The 24,908-nt window shown below is 45.6% G+C and overlaps 1 protein-coding gene, 1 long non-coding RNA gene and 1 pseudogene across 5 annotated transcripts; all 3 read left to right on the forward strand.

Moving 5' to 3' along the window:
• Positions 1-888: 888 nt before the first annotated feature.
• On the forward strand, positions 889-4,343 carry LOC114799274 (eukaryotic translation initiation factor-like). 3 transcript variants are annotated; one of them, XM_028995781.1, is made up of 7 exons: positions 889-2,776; positions 2,845-2,914; positions 3,001-3,158; positions 3,627-3,748; positions 3,826-3,884; positions 4,020-4,076; positions 4,206-4,343. In XM_028995781.1, the coding sequence occupies exon 1, from the start codon at positions 1,121-1,123 to the stop codon at positions 2,426-2,428; it is 1,308 nt and encodes a 435-aa protein (XP_028851614.1). In that variant the 5' UTR covers positions 889-1,120; the 3' UTR covers positions 2,429-2,776; positions 2,845-2,914; positions 3,001-3,158; positions 3,627-3,748; positions 3,826-3,884; positions 4,020-4,076; positions 4,206-4,343. The 3 variants fall into 3 exon arrangements, with proteins under 3 accessions (XP_028851614.1, XP_028851613.1, XP_028851615.1); XM_028995780.1 differs by having other exon boundaries at positions 889-2,914; XM_028995782.1 differs by having other exon boundaries at positions 889-2,914; positions 3,635-3,748.
• On the forward strand, positions 2,720-12,275 carry LOC114799673 (threonine--tRNA ligase, cytoplasmic-like; annotated as a pseudogene).
• A 2,017-nt stretch (positions 12,276-14,292) lies between these two features.
• LOC114799287 (uncharacterized) lies at positions 14,293-16,645 on the forward strand. Of its 2 annotated transcripts, XR_003751209.1 has the most exons (7): positions 14,293-14,890; positions 14,959-15,028; positions 15,115-15,272; positions 15,735-15,856; positions 15,934-15,986; positions 16,122-16,178; positions 16,308-16,645. It is a non-coding gene; the product is annotated as an uncharacterized LOC114799287 (long non-coding RNA). The 2 variants fall into 2 exon arrangements; XR_003751208.1 differs by having other exon boundaries at positions 14,293-15,028.
• The last annotated feature ends 8,263 nt before the right edge of the window (positions 16,646-24,908 follow it).

Here is a 24,908-nt window from a genome sequence, read left to right on the forward strand (position 1 = left end):
GATCTGTTTCTAAATATAAATGTGATCGTATTACTACTGTACGCAGTCACAGACATTCAACTGACCTTTATGAACGATTAGTGACAGAAGTCATCAGTAAGTAGTCATCACGCAAGTAACTGCGCACCAGCGATGCTCGGGGTTCAAGCTGATTTTTATTACACACAGTACAGGCCAAAGGTTTGGACACAACTTCTCATTCAATGTGTTTTCTTTATTTTCATGACCATTTACGTTGGTAGATTCTCACTGAAGGCATAAAAACTGAATGAACACATGTGGAGTTACGTACTTAACAAAAAGTGGAGACCTGACCTCCACAGTCACCGGACCTGAACCCAGTCGAGATGGTTTAGGGTGAGCAGGACCGCAGAGTGAAGACAAAGGGGCCAACAAGTGCTAAACACCTCTGGGAACTCCTTCAAGACTGTTGGAAAAGCATTTCAGGTGACGAAGAGTGTGCAAAGCAGTAATCAGAGCAAACGGTGGCTATTTTGAAGAAACTAGAATATAAAACATGTTTTAAGTAATTTCACATTTTTGTGTTAAGTACATAACTCCACATGTGTTCATTCATAGTTTTAATGCCTTCAGTGAGAATCTACCAACGTAAATGGTCCTGAAAATAAAGAAAACACATTGAATGAGAAGGTGTGTCCATACTTTTGGCCTGTACTGTATATATTTGTCCAAACCTCAGCGCCTGATTTTATTAAACTAGTCATGACAAAACTGTGTCAGCAGGGGGCGCAGCGGCACAAATTCTAATTTAACATTTGGGGGAAAAAATTGATTGATAAACAAAACAAAAATTCCCGCCAACACGTTCAGACATGACAGGTTACCATGACAACCGTAAACAAAACACAGAGTCCTGATTGGACGAGGAGCTCTTAATTAAATAAAACGTGTTAAAAAGTTTCAGTTGCTTGCCAACCTCACTTGACTGCTTGCGGCCGCTCGCTTTCAAGCCTTTTTCTCGAAATCTCGAACTGCTACATTTTTATTGTTAATTCTATTGCTTCTTACAACCTTCTACAATTTTAACTCGCTGTTTTCTTCCAGGATACTGTAGTTGCGTGTTATTGTTGTGTTATTAACACTTTTTCTTTTCAGCACCATGAGCGCTCCTCCCCGAGACCAATTCGGGCTCCACCGGGCTGAAAAGCCCTGGCGGCCGAAAAGGATGATGGCGACGCGCGGCCTTGTGAGCGGAACGCGGCGGCTGCTGCTCCACCTCCGCACGGCGCTGAACAAGATCACCGAGCGCAACTTCCACCGGCAGGTGGAGAAGGTGGTGGCGCTCAACATCACCACCAAGGAGCGGCTGCTGCTGGTGGTCGACGCCGTGCTGACCAAGGCCGTCACGGAGCCCAAGTTCTCCGGGGTCTACGCGCAGCTGTGCGCCGACCTGCAGCGGCTCCGCGTCCCCGGAGCCGACGCGACCTTCGCCGGCCTCCTGCTGAGCCGCGTCTGGAGGGAGTTCCGCGGGGAGCCGGGACGAGCAGGCGGAGCCCCGCAGCGCCAACTGGGGCTCGTCAGGTTCATCGCGGAGCTCTTCAAGGTGAACCTGGTGGCGGAGACCATCGTTCACAGCGGCATCCAGCGGCTTCTCCAGGACCCCACCGCGGCGAGCCTGGAGTGCCTGTGCGGCCTGCTGCCGCGCGTCTGCCACGCCCTGGAGAGGTCTCGCGTGGAGCGCTACCTCCAGGAGGTGGAGGAGTTCGTGGGGCCGAGGAGGAGGAGGAGGACCTCGTTCCAGCTGCGCTTCAGGCTGCAGGACACGCTGGACGAGTGCAGCCTCCGGCTCCGCAGGCAGGAGAAGGCGGTGAGCAGGGAGCTTCCGGTGGAGGGAAGGCGGCTGTGGGCCATGGATGGAGAGCAGGAGTCTGTGAGCCGGGAGGTGAAGGCGGTGAGCAGGGAGCGTCCGGTGGAGGGTAGGCCTCTGTGGGCCATGGATGGAGAGCAGGAGTCTGTGAGCAGGGAGCGTCCGGTGGAGGGAAGGCGGCTGTGGGCCATGGATGGAGAGCAGGAGTCTGTGAGCCGGGAGGTGAAGGCGGTGAGCAGGGAGCGTCCGGTGGAGGGAAGGCGGATGTGGGCCATGGATGGAGAGCAGGAGTCTGTGAGCCGGGAGGTGAAGGCGGTGAGCAGGGAGCGTCCGGTGGAGGGAAGGCGGATGTGGGCCATGGATGGAGAGCAGGAGTCTGTGAGCAGGGAGGTGAAGGTGGTGAGCAGGGAGCGTCCGGTGGAGGGAAGGCGGATGTGGGCCATGGATGGAGAGCAGGAGTCTGTGAGCAGGGAGGTGAAGGTGGTGAGCAGGGAGCGTCCGGTGGAGGGTAGGCGGCTGTGCGCCATGGATGAAGTGGAGTTGGTGCGCAGGCCGGTGAAGGCGCGTCTGGGCCCGAGAACAGCGCCATGCTGCGTTTAAACGCTCCACTTTGTTTATTTCAATTTATTACTTCCAATTGGCAGCGAGCAAAATTTACACGTGACGGTCGTATAGAAGATAAATACATTAGTCTATTTATTTCAATCATTTAAATATTTTAAGCTAATTGGCAACAACTAGATCAATTAACATGAGAGAAAACTCCCCCAAAGCCAAAAACATCCGGTTCAAAGCAAACCTCTGGACAGACGGCTGAACATCTTTACCACGTTCCACGTCTCCCCCTTTCTGCTTTCATCCGTGGCCCACCCACTACCTTTTTTCCACCAAATGAAGGTGATCCAAAGCAACAGCATCGTGGTTACCGGGAGGGCGAAGTGGAAATTGGTGAGTATTGCCCTGGTCCTCCAACTCCAGTTAATTTGAGTGTAATGTTCCCTCATTTCTTTCTACAGGTGACTTGGGAGCAGCAGTCAGCTTCGGCGACATCCACAGAAGAAGCGAACTCTCCGGTGTTCCCCACTGGTGGGTCCTCCTGAGAGGAGGGAACTACTGAGTGCCTTGGTCTCTTTTCCAGACCTCATGTGTATATATGTTTGTGGTTTGTATAGGATGGCCCGGAGGTGATTGTCGCCGTGACCATAGGACCTTTCAACTGCCTTTGTCACATCCGGTCACTGGGCATCACCGCTATTGAAATGGCAGAAGAGCCGCCTCCCAATACCGATATGGACCAGGAAATGTAATCCAGGAGCAGTAACCATCACTGGTGAGTCCATTTTATGGGTGACGGAAAAATTCATTCGGCAAGGGATAAACCTCGAACTCTTACACACATTCAGTAATCCTGTAGCCTCATGGTGGCGCTGCTGGATAAGATGGAGGAGGAGAGGCAGATTGGGACTGAGAGACACTCATCAGAACATGGGGTTTCATTTGGTCCGCTGACTAAAACAGTCCAGACCTGCTTTTATTCTTCTGAACAGGTCCGCTGTCCCGTCCTCTTGTTCTGCTATAATGCTGTGATAGTAGAATTGACAGAAGGAAAGAAGGTTCTATGGGTGTGGGGTGGATAATTTGAGCTAAAGCAAAATGTTCTCTCATATGGTCCAGTGTGTTGCATGTCTTGATCACAGAAAATGAGGAAAATAACAAGAGAAGAGAACATCCAAAACCTGTTCTTAGTAGGAATTAATACATTGTTCATAGTAAATCATTTTCTGCCATCCTTCCTAAGAAAACCAGGCAGGCAGTCATTCCCGAGGACCAGGAGAAGGAGGAGGAGAGGCAGATTGGGACTGAGAACCACTCACCAGAACAACATGGGGTGGCATTTGGCCTGCTGACTAAAACTAACAGGTAATAAATACCCTGTCATGTCCTGCCCCAATCTCTTTCTGGTCAATTCTGATTTTATTTCTGGCTGTGTGTTGCAGGATGTGCCCAGAAACACGGACACCTCTTCTGTCTACAGTCCTGTAGCCAATGGCAGCAGGTCTTTCATTTTCTTTTGCATCAGTTTGCTGAGTGTATACTCTGTGTGCCCCACCACTGGCACAAGAAAAGGTGACATGAGAGGGGGGAATAGGAATATATGTCGAGATGTTGATGTGAATGTTTCTGTGTTTAGACATCCTGGATAAGCTTTGCTGTCAATGCTGATTTGTGGAAACATGACCTACAATGGGTAATTATATTAAATTCAACAAATTATATTTCCAGATACGTTGATTAATCCAGATAGATTGCTTAAAGCACATAATGAAAAAAGAAATATGTAAACATTTTATTTGACATGTTTTTTTTAAATGTTCAGATTTCCTGCAACAGTTGCAACAAGTGGTTCCATCAGGGATGCGTCACCTCTCCAGCAGTGGACAAAGAATAGCTCTGTCCTGTTTGCATTGTCTAAAGTGTTGTAAATTAATGTAAAGCGTTCTCGTTGTTTTTTTTATTTTGTTGTGTTGAATTTTTTTTTATACTTTATTTATATTTCTGCTGTATGTTCAATTGATCTTATTAAAATTGTACATAGTTCCATTTTGAATTTGAATTAAATTATTTTAATTTAATTGCTGTTGCATAAACTTGTGAATTTATATTTAAGAAATTATATTTAACCCACATTACACTATTTATCAATATGAATATCTTTAAACACGTGAAATGTTAATTTTGGTTTGAGATTTTTTTGAATGCTCATAGATTCCCTATCTGACAAATATTTTGTCAAATAAAATTGTAAAATATTTATCAGGATTTGTGTGTATTTTGAAATTCTGCAATAAATTGTCCTTCCACTGTTACATACTGACTGGTTATTGTGTTTAAATGTGGCTCTGTTAAAGAGGAGGGGTCCAGTTCACCTTCATTTCCATGTCTAATAAAATCAGTTCTTCAGCAATAAAGATCTGTTTCTAAATATAAATGTGATCGTATTACTACTGTACGCAGTCACAGACATTCAACTGACAATTAGTGATGCGTTAACAAACATAAGTCATCAGTAGTACAAAAAGAAACAAATGGAAATGGTAAAGATACAATAATACAGTGTGTGTGTGGTGTAAACTGAAGGCATCAAAACTCCACATGTTTTCATTCATAGTTATGTACTTAACAAAAAGTGGAGACCTGGCCTCCACAGTCACCGGACCTGAACCCAGTCCAGATGGTTTGGGGTGAGCTGGACCGCAGAGTGAAGGCAAAGGGGCCAACAAGTGCTAAACACCTCTGGGAACTCCTTCAAGACTGTTGGAAAAGCATTTCAGGTGACGACCTCTTGAAGCTCATCGAGAGAATGCCAAGAGTGTGCAAAGCAGTAATCAGAGCAGAGAAACTAGAATATAAAACATGTTTTCAGTTATTTCATCTTTTTTGTTAAGTACATAACTCCACATGTGTTCATTCATAGTTTTGATGCCTTCAGTGAGAATCTACCAACGTAAATGGTCCTGAAAATAAAGAAAACACATTGAATGAGAAGGTGTCCAAACTTTTGGCCTGTATTGAGAATATATATATTTCAACGTGTAGGAAATAGTTTGCAGTCTGCAAACCTCTTCTTTATTTAAGTATTTGTTTTCTGTGCATTAAATACGACACAGTTTTAATGCTCTGATTGTGCAGCCAGACCATTCATGACCGACCAACACAATTCCCGGGATTTGTGCGTTGCTGCACCATTACAACATTTGTTCATTTTGCATGAAATGCAAGTTCTGGTTTATTTTGTAGTCACACCAGTTGTCTAGTATTCAATATTGTGTGTTACAATAAAAAATGTCTTCCTGGATCAGGCTTTAATACAGCAAAGCCAGGAGCAATCACATAATATTAATTAGTTATTAATTGTGAAATCATCTATTCTATTTTTTTTGTGAAGTGCTGCTTTTAGTATTTTTGTTGGAATAGCTGATGTCAAGCTGGAAGCTGCTGCGATGGACTTTACAGAGCAAGAGAAGATTTGGCTGGAAAACATTTCCTCTGAGGTTCTTCTTTTCTTCTGCTTTTGTCTGATGATTGAGATGATGAGAGTATCTGCTGGACCAGGAGGTCATGCTCCTCCTGCTGCCTTCTCGCCTCTTCTCTTAGATGCCTGAAGGCCCTATTGTCTATAAAAGGTCTATTGTACCAGTATTTCTGCACTGAATGTGAAGACTTGCTGGTGTCTACAGACAAAATAAAGATCTTTTTAAAGACCACTTTGCCTGAGTGACTGAGGAGAAGGCTGCAGATTTCAACTGTGCCTGTACCGAGTGGGCCGCCGGCCCAGAAACGGAACGTAGGCCACGTATCAGGTAACTGAGGGCCCACCCAGCACCAATTAAAACAGGGTTGATGCCGCGAAATTAACTGCTCTAATCATTTATGTCCAATCGGGGAACACTGGTCTTCTCAGGCAAAAATCCCTAACGGGAGCAGTCAGAGGAAAGAGGAAGAGTAGTGCTGCACAGAAAATTAAAATACAGCGAAACAATTAATTCACTTTCATAATTTACTTTCGTATTTGCATAGTTTCGTATGTTCTATGTATATATATGTATAAATATATGTGTGTCATGATCCGGACCGGCAGGGGTTACTCCGGATCCGGAGTCCGGACCGGAGTTTCGTGTTAGTCTTGTGTAATGTTCCCTGATTGTGTTCACCTGGTATATATTTATATAATTGTATAAAACTATCCTGTTCGTGTCTGTTCGCCGTCGGGTCATTGTGCGTGTTAATGTTCCCTTGTCTCGTGAAGTTTGTATTAAACCCCTGTCCTGTGATCGTGCGAATGCGTCCTCCTTCACCGCCATGTCCAGCCCACCCGTGACAGAATGACCCGACCACGTGGACGCAGCCGATCTACGCCCCGCTGAGCTCCAGGGAACCGTGGATGGTCGGGAGGACGTCTGCTCCATAGTTCCATGTTCAAGATTCCATGTATGGACGTCCCCCGACGCCTCCGTCTCGTCCGGATTCCAGCGACGCACCTCCGGTAATCGCCAGTTCCCCGCCATGATCCATGTCATGTTTTTAACACTAGAAGTCCCAGAGATTAGTCATTTGGCTTTTCTACCTGTAAAACCCACAGGATAGTCAATTGACTAGAAGACTTTTAACTAATATCCTTAATCACCTGTGAACTGATGCTTTTGTCATGTAAACAAGGCGGGGCCATGCTGTTTGTCTGGCAGATTGAGGAATTTCCCGCCCAATCTTGTTGACTGTGCCGAGGATGGTGGTTTTCTGGCTAAGCAGTTTTTGTGCAAGTGACAGCGATGTGAAGATATTGTCCGTGGTAACATTTCTGCCCTTGTCTAGGAATGGTTCTGTCACGACTACGGACTTACGGGGGAAGGAAGCGCAGAGGTCTGACATGCTGGGAACGGGGTTTTATTAACAAATAAACAATAAATACAAATAAACAGCGGCGCGGTGGCCGAAAACAATTTAACTACAATAAAAAAAACACGAACTAACCCGTAAGCGTGTGGCGATTGCGAGAACTCAAAACACATACACTGTTACCAACTGAAGTTCCCGAAAATGCCGGAGACCTAGAAGGGGCGGAACCATCCGGCATTTATGGGGCATCAGGATTGGAGTCAGGTGTGGAGCCCAGCTGCAGGCAATCCTGACAGAGCCCCCCCTCCAAGGGCTACGTCCTCGGAGCCCCAGCAGTACCATCAGTGGAGGCGGCGGGGCGGACGGCGGCAACCACAGGGCTCCTGCCCTGTTGTATCCTCCCCTTGGAGGACCCGGTCCCTCGGGCTGGCTCCCCGGCGTGGTCAGGCGTGGCGGCCCCGGTCCCTCGGCCTGGCTCCCCGGCGTGGTCAGGCGTGGCGGCCCCGGTCCCTCGGCCTGGCTCCCCGGCGTGGTCAGGCGTGGCGGCCCCGGTCTCTCGGGCTGGCTCCCCGGCGTGGCGGCCCCGGACCCTCAGCCTGGCTCCCCGGCGTGGTCCCGCATGGCGGCCCCGGACCCTCGGCCTGGCTCCCCGGCGTGGTCAGGCGTGGCGGCCCCGGTCTCTCGGGCTGGCTCCCCGGCGTGGCGGCCCCGGTCCCTCGAGCTGGCTCCCCGGCGTGGCGGCCCCGGTCCCTCGGGCTGGCTCCCCGGCGTGGTGGCCCCGGTCCCTCGGGCTGGCTCTCCGGCGTGGTCCCGCATGGCGGCCCCGGACCCTCGGCCTGGCTCCCCGGCATGGTCCCGCATGGCGGCCCCGGACCCTCGGCCTGGCTCCCCGGCGTGGTCCCGCATGGCGGCCCCGGACCCTCGGCCTGGCTCCCCGGCGTGGTCCCGCATGGCGGCCCCGGACCCTCGGCCTGGCTCCCCGGCGTGGTCCCGCATGGCGGCCCCGGACCCTCGGACCATGGACCATGACTTCACTCAGGTTATGACAGAAAAATGTCTTGCACTTCAGATGGCAGTGAATGTCTGCTAAGGTGCACAAGCAAAAAAGTGGAAAATATAAAAAAGGCAGAGTAGATATTTCCACTTACTTTGGTATTTTCCACTTACTTGTTTGAAACGAAATAATGAAATGAAAATAATATGAAATAAATGAACCTGAACACTGATCAGACGGCTCTGAGTCTGAATCCGGCTGAAGTTCTATGTCTTCTCCATCCGAGTCACAAGAGTTTACTTCACTCAGGAGAATTTGCAAGGCCTGCTGAGTGGCGAGTCTTCTCTGGATGTTCTTTCTTTGGAGGTTCGTACACCGCAGAATTCTTGATGCCACTGAAGTAGTAGGCTATGTGCAGTGATATTTTATCCAGTTCTCTGCTATTAAAACCTTTTAGCAAAATTTTAGCAAGCGATTTTAATGGTTTTTCTGACTTCTGTTGGCTATCCATCACATGTATATGATTCTAGTTGGCCGTGAGGGAACTCTGAGTAAGGGGCCATCGGCTCCATTGTCCTCCTGCTTTTGTTGTGCCAAAACACTAGTTACCTGTGAACCCTGGCAAGACAGGCCAAAGCTACAGTATGTGTGTGACATTGAAAAATTCACAGACACAGAGGGTGGTACAATGACACTGGATAGTGTGTGTGTGTTTCGGGGGAGGGGCGTGGTGGATTGTTCCATAAAGCCTTCAGACGCCTACTGCCGTAACGTACCATCTGCTGGTGCGGGGCTCATGGGGACCCGGGGAGCGCTTTGTCACGAATCTGACCTGTTTGTGCTCCTCACCGGGCCGACGCCCCTCGGTTGTAACGCTCTGCTGTGTTAACAGGAGCAAGACCTCTTCTTCTTCCACGACCTGAGCCCCGGCAGCTGCTTCTTCCTGCCGAAGGGAGCGTACATCTACAACTCCCTCATCGAGTTCATCAGAGTAAGTCACGTGACCGCTGTCCCATCATGCCCCACTGTACTACATCAGCTGCACTAAGCACCAATAACGGGCTGCCGCAAGTTGACACTTGAGCACTACTTTGCTGGACAGAGTGAATACAGGATGCGAGGCTTCCAGGAAGTGGTCACGCCCAACATCTACAACAGCAAACTGTGGCAGACGTCTGGCCACTGGCAGCACTACAGCGAGAACATGTTCTCCTTTGAAGTGGAGAAGGAGACCTTCGCCCTCAAGCCCATGAACTGCCCGGGTCATTGGTAAGATGCAATCCATGCTGCTGTGGTCAGCTGACTCTGGGTCAGGGAATTTTTGGAATATGAGGGAATTTCAGTAAAGGCATTTCCAGACGCGGAATTTGATCACTTGAGTGGCAAGTCAGGGAATTATCAGAGAATTCTGTTAATAGCATGTAGTGCAGCAGCCAAAACCCGATGTGTATTTACGCACCTCGGATCCCAGTGAGGGTTTTGCTCAAAACTACAAATGTGCAATGTTCTAGAATGCAAAATCTTTGCAAAGTGATTGTGATACACAGCGCATGGTGACACAACAAAATGTGTCCTCTGCTTTTAACCATCACCCTTGGTGAGCAGTGGGAAGCCATGACAGGCACCCGGGGAGCGGTGTGTGGGGACGGTGCTTTGCTCAGTGGCACCTTGGCGGATCGGGATTCGAACCGGCGGGTCCGCTTCCTTAACCAGACAAGTGTAAATTTTAAGATATTTGGCTTGAAAATGAAGGATTATAAGGACTGACTCGGTAGAGGATCTGATGGGTGGAGTTGAGTTTCTGGTTTATTCCATTCAACACGCCAAGCTGCCGATTTTCAACAACAATGACTTAAACGCCATTTGAGTTCTATAACATGTACATTTACAGCATTTATCAGACGCCCTTATCCAGAGCGACTTACAATCAGTAGTTACAGGGACAGTCCCCCCCTGGAGCAACTTAGGGTTAAGTGTCTTGCTCAGGGACACAATGGTAGTAAGTGGGATTTGAACCTGGGTCTTCTGGTTCATAGGCGAGTGTTTTACCCACTAGGCTACTACCACCCTTTAACCATTTCAAAGGCCCTTTCAGCACCCAGAATTTATATTGGACGTTTCTTTATACGGGAGTTGATGGAAATTCTGCTTTTTGGTCTTGGAAAAGTCAGGGAATTTTAAGTCTGACTTACAGTGGGAACGCTGGAGTTAATTAGCCTCCGTTCTCTCCCCCAGTCTCATGTTTGACCACCGGCCGCGCTCCTGGAGGGAGTTGCCATTGCGGATGGCTGACTTTGGAGTCCTCCATCGTAACGAGCTGTCGGGCGCGCTCACCGGCCTGACCCGAGTACGCCGCTTCCAGCAGGACGACGCCCACATTTTCTGCACCATGGACCAGGTGACTTGACCAACGAGGGGAGACGAACCTGTTGATGCCTGGTGATGCCAGGGGGTCGTTGACTTTTATTTTTGCTTCTGCTCATACGTCCACAAGATAGAGGAAGAGATCAAAGGATGCCTGGACTTCCTGCGCACCGTCTACGACGTGTTCGGCTTCACCTTCAAACTGAACCTGTCCACCAGGCCAGAGAAGTTTCTGGGTGAGGTGGAGGTCTGGAACCAGGCGGAAAAGGTACAGCCGATCCCATGCCACGGCAGGAAAGTGTGTAGAAAAGGTCACTCCCACACATGAGATACAGACGTATCGAAAAAAAAAAGACTGTCATTGTGAAACACTGCAGCACAGCACACAGTGACACAATGAAATGTGTCCTCTGCTTTTAACCATCACCCTTGGTGAGCAGTGGGCAGTCAGTTTGAGATTCGAACCGGCCACCTTCCCTATATGGTCATTTTTGACATAAAGTATATTTTAATCACTACTCTCTTATTTCGTTTTCCCTAACTAAATGGCATATCACTGATGTTGTACAAGTTATTGTATGTGATCTGTAATGTTTTAAGTATGTGCATAGTTTTAATGAAATTGTTTAGTGTGTAAAGTGTATCCAGTGGTGCTTTATTTGTTTCCAGCAACTGGAGAACAGCCTGAATGAGTTTGGAGAGAAGTGGGTGCTGAATCCAGGAGATGGGGCCTTTTATGGGCCGAAGGTAGAAATTTTCTAATGGCTCCCTCACGCAAATAAGCCTGGTGCTTTGTGAATGTAGCAGGTTGTGGCCCCACCTCCAAAATTGTCAGGGTGGGGCTATGGCTTACTTTGTCCTACATTCTCATCACTATTACCAATGATGAAATTTGATTTAGAGTAAGGCGTGTGTATGGTGATGCTGTAACTCCTCCCCTGTCAGGCCTCTGTGGCTGTCTCCTCGTCAGGTGATGGTCGTGCCTGTTGGACCAACGTGCGAAGAATATGCTCAAAGGGTAAAAAAAAAGAAAAGATCTTACCAGAATCTTGCATACTTTGCGCACACCTGACCACGTGCACTGGCTCCGCCCATCAGGTACGGCAGGAGTTTCACAGCGCTGGACTGATGACTGACGTGGACCTGGATCCTGGCTGCACCCTCAACAAGAAGATCAGGAATGCCCAGCTGGCGCAGTACAACTTCATCCTGGGTGAGTGACCTTTGAACTTTGAACCTCGGTGCGTTCCGCAGCACTGTGACGTTACCTTGCTCCTGCTCAGTGGTCGGGGAGAAGGAGAAGGCCAGCGACACGGTGAACGTGCGCACGCGCGACAACAAAGTGCACGGCGAGCGCACCGTCAGCGACTGCATCGAGCGGCTGAAGCAGCTGAAGGCCGGCCGCGCCCGAAACGCCGAGGAGGACTTCTGAGTCGGGATGGATTTCCTATGAGCAGCGACCTGGATTTTATCCCCAACTCTGTTCTCTCTGGCATCTTGTTTTGTGTGGAACGACAATTTTTAAAAATTTGTTTATACGTTAACAGAAAAAAGATGTTGTGCGTTCTGTATGGATCTTTGTCACATCTCTTGCGGGTTTTTACTTCTGCGCTCATCGCCTGGTCCACTTCACCTAGGGCTTCATTTCCATGTCTAATAAAATCAGTTCTTCAGCAATAAAGATCTGTTTCTAAATATAAATGTGATCGTATTACTACTGTACGCAGTCACAGACATTCAACTGACCTTTATGAACGATTAGTGACGCGTTAACAAACAGAAGTCATCAGTAAGTAGTCATCACGCAAGTAACTGCGCACCAGCGATGCTCGGGGTTCAAGCTGATTTTTATTACACACAGTACAGGCCAAAGGTTTGGACACAACTTCTCATTCAATGTGTTTTCTTTATTTTCATGACCATTTACGTTGGTTGATTCTCACTGAAGGCATCAAAACTATGAATGAACACATGTGGAGTTACGTACTTAACAAAAAGTGGAGACCTGACCTCCACAGTCACCGGACCTGAACCCAGTCGAGATGGTTTGGGGTGAGCTGGACCGCAGAGTGAAGACAAAGGGGCCAACAAGTGCTAAACACCTCTGGGAACTCCTTCAAGACTGTTGGAAAAGCATTTCAGGTGACAAAGAGTGTGCAAAGCAGTAATCAGAGCAAACGGTGGCTATTTTGAAGAAACTAGAATATAAAACATGTTTTAAGTAATTTCACATTTTTGTGTTAAGTACATAACTCCACATGTGTTCATTCATAGTTTTAATGCCTTCAGTGAGAATCAACCAACGTAAATGGTGCTGAAAATAAAGAAAACACATTGAATGAGAAGGCGTGTCCAAACTTTTGGCCTGTACTTTATATATTTGTCCAAACCTCAGCGCCTGATTTTATTAAACTAGTCATGACAAAAATGTGTCAGCAGGGGGCGCAGAGGCACAAATTCTAATTTAACAGTTGGGGAAAAAATTGATTTATAAACAAAACAAAAATTCCCGCCAACACGTTCAGACATGACAGGTTACCATGACAACCGTAAACAAAACACAGAGTCCTGATTGGACGAGGAGCTCTTAATTAAATAAAACGTGTTAAAAAGTTTCAGTTGCTTGCCAACCTCACTTGACTGCTTGCGGCCGCTCGCTTTCAAGCCTTTTTCTCGAAATCTCGAACTGCTACATTTTTATTGTTAATTCTATTGCTTCTTACAACCTTCTACAATTTTAACTCGCTGTTTTCTTCCAGGATACTGTAGTTGCGTGTTATTGTTGTGTTATTAACACTTTTTCTTTTCAGCACCATGAGCGCTCCTCCCCGAGACCAATTCGGGCTCCACCGGGCTGAAAAGCCCTGGCGGCCGAAAAGGATGATGGCGACGCGCGGCCTTGTGAGCGGAACGCGGCGGCTGCTGCTCCACCTCCGCACGGCGCTGAACAAGATCACCGAGCGCAACTTCCACCGGCAGGTGGAGAAGGTGGTGGCGCTCAACATCACCACCAAGGAGCGGCTGCTGCTGCTGGTCGACGCCGTGCTGACCAAGGCCGTCACGGAGCCCAAGTTCTCCGGGGTCTACGCGCAGCTGTGCGCCGACCTGCAGCGGCTCCGCGTCCCCGGAGCCGACGCGACCTTCGCCGGCCTCCTGCTGAGCCGCGTCTGGAGGGAGTTCCGCGGGGAGCCGGGACGAGCAGGCGGAGCCCCGCAGCGCCAACTGGGGCTCGTCAGGTTCATCGCGGAGCTCTTCAAGGTGAACCTGGTGGCGGAGACCATCGTTCACAGCGGCATCCAGCGGCTTCTCCAGGACCCCACCGCGGCGAGCCTGGAGTGCCTGTGCGGCCTGCTGCCGCGCGTCTGCCACGCCCTGGAGAGGTCTCGCGTGGAGCGCTACCTCCAGGAGGTGGAGGAGTTCGTGGGGCCGAGGAGGAGGAGGAGGACCTCGTTCCAGCTGCGCTTCAGGCTGCAGGACACGCTGGACGAGTGCAGCCTCCGGCTCCGCAGGCAGGAGAAGGCGGTGAGCAGGGAGCGTCCGGTGGAGGGAAGGCCTCTGTGGACCATGGATGGAGAGCAGGAGTCTGTGAGCAGGGAGGTGAAGGTGGTGAGCAGGGAGCGTACGGTGGAGGGTAGGCCTCTGTGGGCCATGGATGGAGAGCAGGAGTCTGTGAGCAGGGAGGTGAAGGTGGTGAGCAGGGAGCGTACGGTGGAGGGTAGGCCTCTGTGGGCCATGGATGAAGTGGAGTTGGTGCGCAGGCCGGTGAAGGCGCGTCTGGGCCCGAGAACAGCGCCATGCTGCGTTTAAACGCTCCACTTTGTTTATTTCAATTTATTACTTCCAATTGGCACCGAGCAAAATTTACACGTGACGGTCGTATAGAAGATAAATACATTAGTCTATTTATTTCAATCATTTAAATATTTTAAGCTAATTGGCAACAACTAGATCAATTTATAATGAGAGATGTGACGTGACCAGGCCTAGAATAAAATAAGCAGAGCGATAATTACACAAATTAAAATTAGAATAGTATTAGTAATAGTAATCCTGTTGTATCCTGTAGTTTTAGTAGTTAATAGTAATAGTATTGTAGAATACACTCGGAGGCTGGTTAACTGGGGAGAAAACTCCCCCAAAGCCAAAAACATCCGGTTCAAAGCAAACCTCTGGACAGACGGCTGAACATCTTTACCACGTTCTCCCCCTTTCTGTTCTCATCCGTGGCCCACCCACTACCTTTTTTCCACCAAATGAAGGTGATCCAAAGCAACAGCATCGTGGTTACCGGGAGGGCGAAGTGGAAATTGGTGAGTATTGCCCTGGTCCTCCAACTCCAGTTAATTTGAGTGTAATGTTCCCTCATTTCTTTCTACAGGTGACTTGGGAGCAGCATTCAGCTTCGGCGACATCCACAGAAGAAGCGAACTCTCCGGTGTTCCCCACTGGTGGGTCCTCCTGAGAGGAAGGAACTACTGAGTGCCTTGGTCTCTTTTCCAGACCTCATGTGTATATATGTTTGTGGTTTGTATAGGATGGCCCGGAGGCGATTGTCGCCGTGACCATAGGACCTTTCAACTGCCTTTGTCACATCCGGTCACTGGGCATCACCGCTATTGAAATGGCAGAAGAGCCGCCTCCCAATACCGATATGGACCAGGAAATGTAATCCAGGAGCAGTAACCATCACTGGTGAGTCCATTTTATGGGTGACGGAAAAATTCATTCAGCAAAAACCTCGAACTCTTACACACATTCAGTAATCCTGTAGCCTCATGGTGGCGCTGCTGGATAAGATGGAGGAGGAGAGGCAGATTGGGACTGAGAGACACTCATCAGAACATGGGGTTTCATTTGGTCCGCTGACTAAAACAGTCCAGACCTGCTTTTATTCTTCTGAACAGGTCCGCTGTCCCGTCCTCTTGTTCTGCTATAATGCTGTGATAGTAGAATTGACAGAAGGAAAGAAGGTTCTATGGGTGTGGGGTGGATAATTTGAGCTAAAGCAAAATGTTCTCTCATATGGTCCAGTGTGTTGCATGTCTTGATCACAGAAAATGAGGAAAATAACAAGAGAAGAGAACATCCAAACCTGTTCTTAGTAGGAATTAATACATTGTTCATAGTAAATCATTTTCTGCCATCCTTCCTAAGAAAACCAGGCAGGCAGTCATTCCCGAGGACCAGGAGAAGGAGGAGGAGAGGCAGATTGGGACTGAGAACCACTCACCAGAACAACATGGGGTGGCATTTGGCCTGCTGACTAAAACTAACAGGTAATAAATACCCTGTCATGTCCTGCCCCAATCTCTTTCTGGTCAATTCTGAATTTATTTCTGTCTGTGTGTTGCAGGATGTGCCCAGAAACACGGACACCTCTTCTGTCTACAGTCCTGTAGCCAGCAGGTCTTTCATTTTCTTTTGCATCAGTTTGCTGAGTGTATACTCTGTGTGCCCCACCACTGGCACAAGAAAAGGTGACATGAGAGGGGGGAATAGGAATATATGTCGAGATGTTGATGTGAATGTTTCTGTGTTTAGACATCCTGGATAAGCTTTGCTGTCAATGCTGATTTGTGGAAACATGACCTACAATGGGTAATTATATTAAATTCTACAAATTATTTTTCCAGATACGTTGATTAATCCAGATTGATTGCTTAAAGCACATAATGAAAAAAGAAATATGTAAACATTTTATTTGACATGTTTTTTTTAAATGTTCAGATTTCCTGCAACAGTTGCAACAAGTGGTTCCATCAGGGATGCGTCACCTCTCCAGCAGTGGACAAAGAATAGCTCTTTCCTGTTTGCATTGTCTAAAGTGTTGTAAATTAATGTAAAGCGTTCTCATTGTTTTTTTTATTTTGTTGTGTTGAATTTTTTTTATACTTTATTTATATTTCTGCTGTATGTTCAATTGATTTTATTAAAATTGTACATAGTTCCATTTTGAATTTGAATTAAATTATTTTAATTTAATTGCTGTTGCATAAACTTGTGAATTTATATTTAAGAAATTATATTTAACCCACATTACACTATTTATCAATATGAATATCTTTAAACACGTGAAATGTTAATTTTGGTTTGAGATTTTTTTGAATGCTCATAGATTCCCTATCTGACAAATATTTTGTCAAATAAAATTGTAAAATATTTATCAGGATTTGTGTGTATTTTGAAATTCTGCAATAAATTGTCCTTCCACTGTTACATACTGACTGGTTATTGTGTTTAAATGTGGCTCTGTTAAAGAGGAGGGGTCCAGTTCACCTTCATTTCCATGTCTAATAAAATCAGTTCTTCAGCAATAAAGATCTGTTTCTAAATATAAATGTGATCGTATTACTACTGTACGCAGTCACAGACATTCAACTGACAATTAGTGATGCGTTAACAAACATAAGTCATCAGTAAGTAGTACAAAAAGAAACAAATGGAAATTATAAAGATACAATAATACAGTGTGTGTGTGGTGTAAACAGTTGTCACGTGACGCGAGTATGAGATTCTTTCACTTTCTTATTATTCCGGGTTAAATATGCAGCATTGGAAGCGATACGCTTCCTACGTCTGCTGACGTAACGCCGTGCTGATGACGTCACCAAGCCCCCAGGTTTCGCTTTCACACGCCGCTGATGTTTTCATTTTTCCGGGTGAGAGATCTTCCGTCTAAAACTTCTAAATTCACTCACGCAAGTAACTGCGCACCAGCGATGCTCGGGGTTCAAGCTGATTTTTATTACACACAGTACAGGCCAAAGGTTTGGACACAACTTCTCATTCAATGTGTTTTCTTTATTTTCATGACCATTTACATTTGTAGATTCTCACTGAAGGCATCAAAACTATGAATGAACACATGTGGAGTTATGTACTTAACAAAAAGTGGAGACCTGGCCTCCACAGTCACCGGACCTGAACCCAATCCAGATGGTTTGGGGTGAGCTGGACCGCAGAGTGAAGGCAAAGGGGCCAACAAGTGCTAAACACCTCTGGGAACTCCTTCAAGACTGTTGGAAAAGCATTTCAGGTGACGACCTCTTGAAGCTCATCGAGAGAATGCCAAGAGTGTGCAAAGCAGTAATCAGAGCAAAGAAACTAGAATATAAAACATGTTTTCACCTTTTTTATTTCACCTTTTTTTGTTAAGTACATAACTCCACATGTGTTCATTCATAGTTTTGATGCCTTCAGTGAGAATCTACCAACGTAAATGGTCCTGAAAATAAAGAAAACACATTGAATGAGAAGTTGTGTCCAAACTTTTGGCCTGTATTGAGAATATATATATTTCAACGTGTAGGAAATAGTTTGCAGTCTGCAAACCTCTTCTTTATTTAAGTATTTGTTTTCTGTGCATTAAATACGACACAGTTTTAATGCTCTGATTGTGCAGCCAGACCATTCATGACCGACCAACACAATTCCCTGGATTTGTGCGTTGCTGCACCATTACAACATTTGTTCATTTTGCATGAAATGTAAGTTCTGGTTTATTTTGTAGTCACAACTGTTGTCTAGTATTCAATATTGTGTGTTACAATAAAAAATGTCTTCCTGGATCAGGCTTTAATACAGCAAAGCCAGGAGCAATCACATAATATTAATTAGTTATTAATTGTGAAATCATCTATTCTATTTTTTTTGTGAAGTGCTGCTTTTTTTATTTTTGTTGGAATAGCTGATGACAAGCTGGAAGCTGCTGCGATGGACTTTACAGAGCAAGAGAAGATTTGGCTGGAAAACATTTCCTCTGAGGTTCTTCTTTTCTTCTGCTTTTGTCTGATGATTGAGATGATGAGAGTATCTGCTGGATCAGGAGGTCATGCTCCTCCTGCTGCCTTCTCGCCTCTTCTCTTAGATGCCTGAAGGCCCCGGGCTCAGTGACCAGGAGAAATGCCTTCGCCGACTCGGAGAGCCGCAGAGCGTGGTGGAGTCACTTTACTTCCAGCTGACCGCCTCCATCCGCTTCGGGCTTGCTGGCCGGAAGAACTCTGAGTCCGTGCCTAAGAAGTCAGTGCAGATGAGGGTTCCAGAGGGGAAGTGAAGTTATTGTCATTGTGAAACGCTGCAGCACAGCACACAGTGACACGGTGAAATGTGTCCTCTGTAACTAACCATCACCCTTGGTGAGCAGCGGGCAGCCATGACAGGCGCCCAGGGGGGCAGCGTGTGGGGACGGTGCTTTGCTCAGTGGCACCTTCTGATTACCCGGTCCTCCACCACCGTTCAAAAACACACGCCCAACGTGGGGCAGCGGACTGGACTGCTGTCGTTGCAGATGTGCGCTGGAGGAGCTGCTGCTACATGCACCTCCCACCACTTGATTATTTCTCTCAGTGGTGGCCTAGCGGGCAAGGAAGCACACTCGTAACTTTACTTTACTTTACTTTTACTTTATTTAGCAGACGCTTTTATCCAAAGCGACTTACAAGAGGAAGACACCAGCAATTCTCGTTCGATTCTTATAGAATATTGACAATATTGAATATTACAAACTAAGAGCCCTGATAAGGCTCAACTTGTCAGCTAAGAGCGTGCTCAGAGATTGTTAAGTGCTAGACGAAGCAAAAAAATTATAATATATATATGCTTTTTTGTATTGTTTTGTCCAATGTGTACGCATGTGCACATATGTAGGTGGTAGTAGCCTAGTGGGTAAGACACTCGCCTGTGAACCAGAAGACCCGGGTTCAAATCCCATTTACTACCATTGTGTCCCTGAGCAAGACACTTAACCTTAAGTTGCTCCAGGGAGACTGTCCCTGTAACTACTGACTGTAAGTCGCTCTGGATAAGGGCGTCTGATAAATGCTGTAAATGTAAAATGTAAATGTGCGTGTGTAAGTGTTAAGTGTAACCCTTTCATCCATATCATCCATAATGGGGGCAGGAAACTATAGACTATAAAGGGATTTTCTCTCAGGGGGAAGAATTGTAGAACTTTTCCTCACAGGCGTCAGACTACAACCTCTGCACCTCATTTTAACACCTCATCTAAAGCACAGTCAGCATGTGCCCATCATGCAATGGGACTGGGGCACCCATGATGCACCAGTTTCACCAACACCAGTTTCACAACTAAGCCAAACCAGTTTACCACATGTACATACTACTCTGTAAGATTAAAAAAAGCATACACCCCACCATAAAGCTAAATCAGTTCTGGCAACTATTTTATTATTTTATTACATAACTGGCCCAGGTCTGTTGGCCCGGTCTCTGTGGTGATTTCCCAGTAGGAATTCACCTTTTCCAGAACCAATCAAACATTTACATTTACATTTACAGCATTTATCAGCATTTGTCCCTGTAATCAGTAGTTACAGGGACAGTCCCCCACTGGTGACACTCCGGGTTAAGTGTCTTACTCAGGGACACAATGGTAGTAAGTGGGGTTTGAACCTGGGTCTTCTGCTTCATAGGCGAGTGTGTTACCCACTAGGCTACTACCACTGTAACATGTAATACTACATATTTCTTATAATTATGTACAAACCAAAAGGTCTATTGTACCAGTATTTCTGCACTGAATGTGAAGACTTGCCGGTGTCTACAGACAAAATAAAGATCTTTTTAAAGACCACTTTGCCTGAGTGACTGAGGAGAAGGCTGCAGATTTCAACTCTGCCTGTACCGAGTGGGCCGCCGGCCCAGAAACGGAACGTAGGCCACGTATCAGGTAACTGAGGGCCCACCCAGCACCAATTAAAACAGGGTTGATGCCGCGAAATTAACTGCTCTAATCATTTATGTCCAATCGGGGAACACTGGTCTTCTCAGGCAAAAATCCCTAATGGGAGCAGTCAGAGGAAAGAGGAAGAGTAGTGCTGCACAGAAAATTAAAATACAGCAAAACAATTAATTCACTTTCATAATTTACTTTCGTATTCGCATAGTTTTGTATGTTCTATGTATATATATGTATATATATATATATATGTAAATGTAAAAGTGAAGTCATTTTGGATTTCTATAATGATTATGGCTGAAAAAGGTTATGCATTCATATGAACTGGAAGTAATAACTACATGTCCCAGCTGTCCAGTGGTCAAGAATTTAAACAGGAATGTAAAATAAATGTATTGTAGAAGAAGGAGCTTGTTTTCAATGTTAATGAGATTTGAAAAAGATGTTAAGGCTTATCAAGAGTTCTGTCCTGAGGACTCAACAAAAACCAAGTCCATACATGATGGAGGTTTAAAGATTAGACTTTTTAAAGTGCCTTTTTTTTGCAAAGTTCTACGGGTTGAGATATGTTATGAAGACAGGCTACACACACACACTTTCTCTCTCACATTAAAAACCACCAACCAGAGGATTTAACAATGCCTACAGGTCTTAAATAAAAACTGAAGTGCAGCGAGTTCATCAGCAGCTAGTCTGACACACAACATTTACATTTTACAATTACATATACAGCATTTACCAGACGCCCTTATCCAGAGCGACTTATAATCAGTAGTTACAGGGACAGTCCCCCACTGGTGACACTCCGGGTTAAGTGTCTTACTCAGGGACACAATGATAGTAAGTGGGGTTTGAACCCGGGTCTTCTGGTTCATAGGCGAGTGTGTTACCCACTAGGCCACTACCACAACACCCACAGAGGGGCGCTACAGTCCCAGGCTTCCGAGCATCAAGCAGCCCACTCTGGAGTGTGGGAAAGGAAAACAGATTTGCTCAAGGGGTTATTAAATAAGTCGGCGGAGTAAGAAAAGTGGTAAGACAGCGTGCAGTCTTCGGGGAGACGCTCCTCACTCCGCTGCTGGCTTTGATATATGCCAGAGAGCCACGAACGGCTCCATGAATCTTCAGCTCAGGAATCTCCCTGGCTGGGCAGATCTTCTCCATATGCTCTGCTGGGCACCTGGCCATAAATGGTCAGAATGGGCCATTGAGCTGAACAAACTTTGGCTTTTTCTTTTCTTTTTTCTTTTTTTTTGCAGACAGGCGCATGTGGAAGACAAAACTGCAAAGATTGTTACGGATCGGAAAGTGAACATGCACAAGTGAGCACAGGTCACCAGAATACCCACATTTTATGAACACCAGATTACACTCGATGTTAATGACATTGTTTTTTACAGAATAAATACAGATAAAAATATTATATTTGAATATAAAATATAAATTCTTATCCAGGTCCCTTTAGTCATTAAAAAAATACTTCACTAGTCAGTTCTGCTTTTGGAAGTTACATTTTTACTTATTTTTAAAGGATATTTGATATACTGAAGAAGTGTTAATGATCTTAATCACAATTAAAGTTTTCCAGTGTATTGAATTCATGTTCTTTCGATTCAGCTATTTTCATATTTGAATACACAGCAAATATTTACATTTACAGCATTTGGCAGACGCTCTTATGCAGAGTGACTTTCTTAAGTGCCTTAAAAAATCTATTATTGAAAATCGCTCATTTATTTCACTAGGACCTAATCTGCAAATACCATTAGTTCAGTACACCCCCCAAACCCCCTGCCACTTTCTTTTCTTTTAAATTATACGTCATGTAAAATAAATAGTTATTTGCTGTGTATTCACATATGAAACAAGCTGGGTAAAAGGAATCTGAATTTAATACACTGAAAAATATATATTATTATAAGTATCAAATGACCATCATATAATTGAAAATATTAAATACACTTACTCCTGATAAATATAAGACATAATGTATTATATAATATGAATTATGTAGATTAATAAGAATAAAGAATTCAATTATCATACAGAACTAATTTACACATGAAGACTACACTTGACCATTTACTAATGTTTGTAACATTTGTTAAGTACTAATATGATTCCAAATTTCCACAAACTTGCTTTGAACTGATCTCAGTGTCCTCTTTAACTTTGTTGTGTTTATTAATTTTTTTTTATTAATCTTACTTTTTTTAAATAACAACTTTTTTACTGTAATTGTAATTATTTTGACTAGTATTTTTATATGCTATTACTGCTATTTAGCTTCCTATAACTTTGTGGAACAGAAAGAACATATTGAACTATGAATTCAATGGCCCTAATAACAATAATAAGGTATCAGTTGAAGTTACAGTGGTTATAGTAGTTATTATTACACAGCAAATAGGCTGCCACAGTGGTAAGGTGGTAAGTGGTAAGTGTCATGGCTGCCCACTGCTCACTAAGATGGTTGTTAAATGCAGAGGACACATTTCGTTGTGTCACTGTGTGCTGTGCTGCAGTGTATCACATTGACAATCACTTCACTTTTTCACTTAATATTCTTATTTGTGCTAAAGTATGTATGTATTTATTTACTTTTTATTCCCCACACGCCAACCCCCAGCTCTGAGGACTCTTCATTATCTAATTTGCTTCATTATCTCATTTTTGAACAGCTATCAGTATTTATTCTCATTTCAGCTTCTTTTTCGGTCCCCTAGACCCCCGCCTCCCTTCCCGAACCTTGGCACGTGTGCAGCAGAACCTTAAATTATGGTCCGCGGCTCATGAAGTTAGTTTTGCTTGGGAAACCAAGCTGCCATCTTTAATATCATAATGTCTCCAAATTATATGGTTCTAATTATGAACTTTTTGATCACACTCTCTCCCATCTGGAAAGTTCAACTGTGACCTCAGAGCATTTTTTTCTGCATCAGAATGTGTGACCTTTCCCTGTGACCCTGCCATAAACAAACCCAACCACTTTACAGTCGGAGCGTCACACCCTGCACACGGCCCCGGGTTTTAATGTGAACTCGTGTCCATGATGTGAGTCTAAAGCCACTCTGAATTCTTTCAGACCAAATGTTTGTGCTGGCCGAGACCACATTACAGACTCACGGTATTCATACGCAAAAACAATATGTTATATGCATCACGCCGCTGAAATATATGTTGACATTATTATTTGTGCAGGGAGACTGTTCGGTTTTATGCATGATCATGTGAGCACACACACACACACACATATATGCGTATAAGTGTAAATAAGAGTGTTAACGGATACAGCGGAAGCTGGAGAGGTAGCACGGTGAACATAATTTAGCCGACAGGAGGCAGGACCAGGTGCTATGCCGTGACCCGCTGACCCCCGAAAAAAACTGCTTCAAAATGACCAAACGGGAGGGGGCAATTACAGGGCATCTGCTTAACAAGCACCAGAGGGCTGAGCACAGGTCGTTTAAGGGCCTATACTTTCTTCCATTGCTATAATGAGTATTCTAATTAATCATTGTTGTCTGTGTTCACGTTTTATTTCTCAGAATGATATACACGCTGTAATTATACACGCTTTAAATGCAGCATCCTTCACATGGACAATCTGGAGGTGTAATGACTGCATACCACTAGTACATCCCACTAGACCTGCCGTGCTAGTGATGTTCTGATGCAGTCATCTTGCAGAACATAAAAAGACTGTATTAAAGTTATACACTGACGTTAAACATTATTAAAATTTTTAATTCGCAGTAAAGTTCACAATGAAACCCACAATGCATTGCATAGAAAGTAGAGGCTACAAGCTTCCACATGTTTACCCAGCAGATCATAGTGATGTTAGGTCATGTTTCTACCTTTGTTTACAAATGCAACTTTCAATATGCCTAATTCCAATGGTAGAAATGCTAAGACACTTTTTTTGCTGCTTTATTTGCACACTTTCAGAGAAACCTCCATCCTGCTTGAATTTTATTTATAGGGTGTAATGAGTGAGTGAACGGGTGAATCGGCACTCTAAATAAACCTTCTCAATATGCAGCTCTTCATTTTCTGCCACCCTTTCAGCCCAGTGAATTCGGGGAGAAATGCGTTGTGTCACCACGCCTCATTTTTCACTCTCTTTTTCTCTTCTCTCCCCTCTGAGGCCAGTTTTATTTTGGGCCTGCAGCGGCAGGCACGCCGATGGCTCCGGCCTGGGATGCCCACAATTCAGCGGGGCCCGCGGAGCCGATGAAGCCCAGGCCGACAGCCGCATAAATCACGGTGCGATGGTGTTAATAGGAGCTATATAAAAAAAAAATGAAGTACGGACCACCCAGACTGAGCGCGCGATGCGGAAGGTGGACTCTAGCATCTTGCATGCAGTACAGTCCTGCACCCCCCTCCAAAGCCTGCTTTTTGTTCCACTCCGTGGGGCTCTTAGCAACACAGGAAAGGGCTGCCTGACATCCGGGCAGCGGTGATTCATATTTGGCAATAGAGCTTCAGCCCTGCCTCAGCTCGAAAAAAATAAATATATTTTTTTTCAGGGGAGGTGAGCACAGGGCCGGTTTCTGTCTCAGGGGCAACTTGGTGTCGACCTCGCTTTTCATGCATTGACAAAACGTGTGTCCCTCCTTTACACA

This window comes from Denticeps clupeoides, chromosome 11 (genome assembly GCF_900700375.1).
Source record: "Denticeps clupeoides chromosome 11, fDenClu1.1, whole genome shotgun sequence".
Classification (NCBI taxonomy): domain Eukaryota; kingdom Metazoa; phylum Chordata; class Actinopteri; order Clupeiformes; family Denticipitidae; genus Denticeps; species Denticeps clupeoides.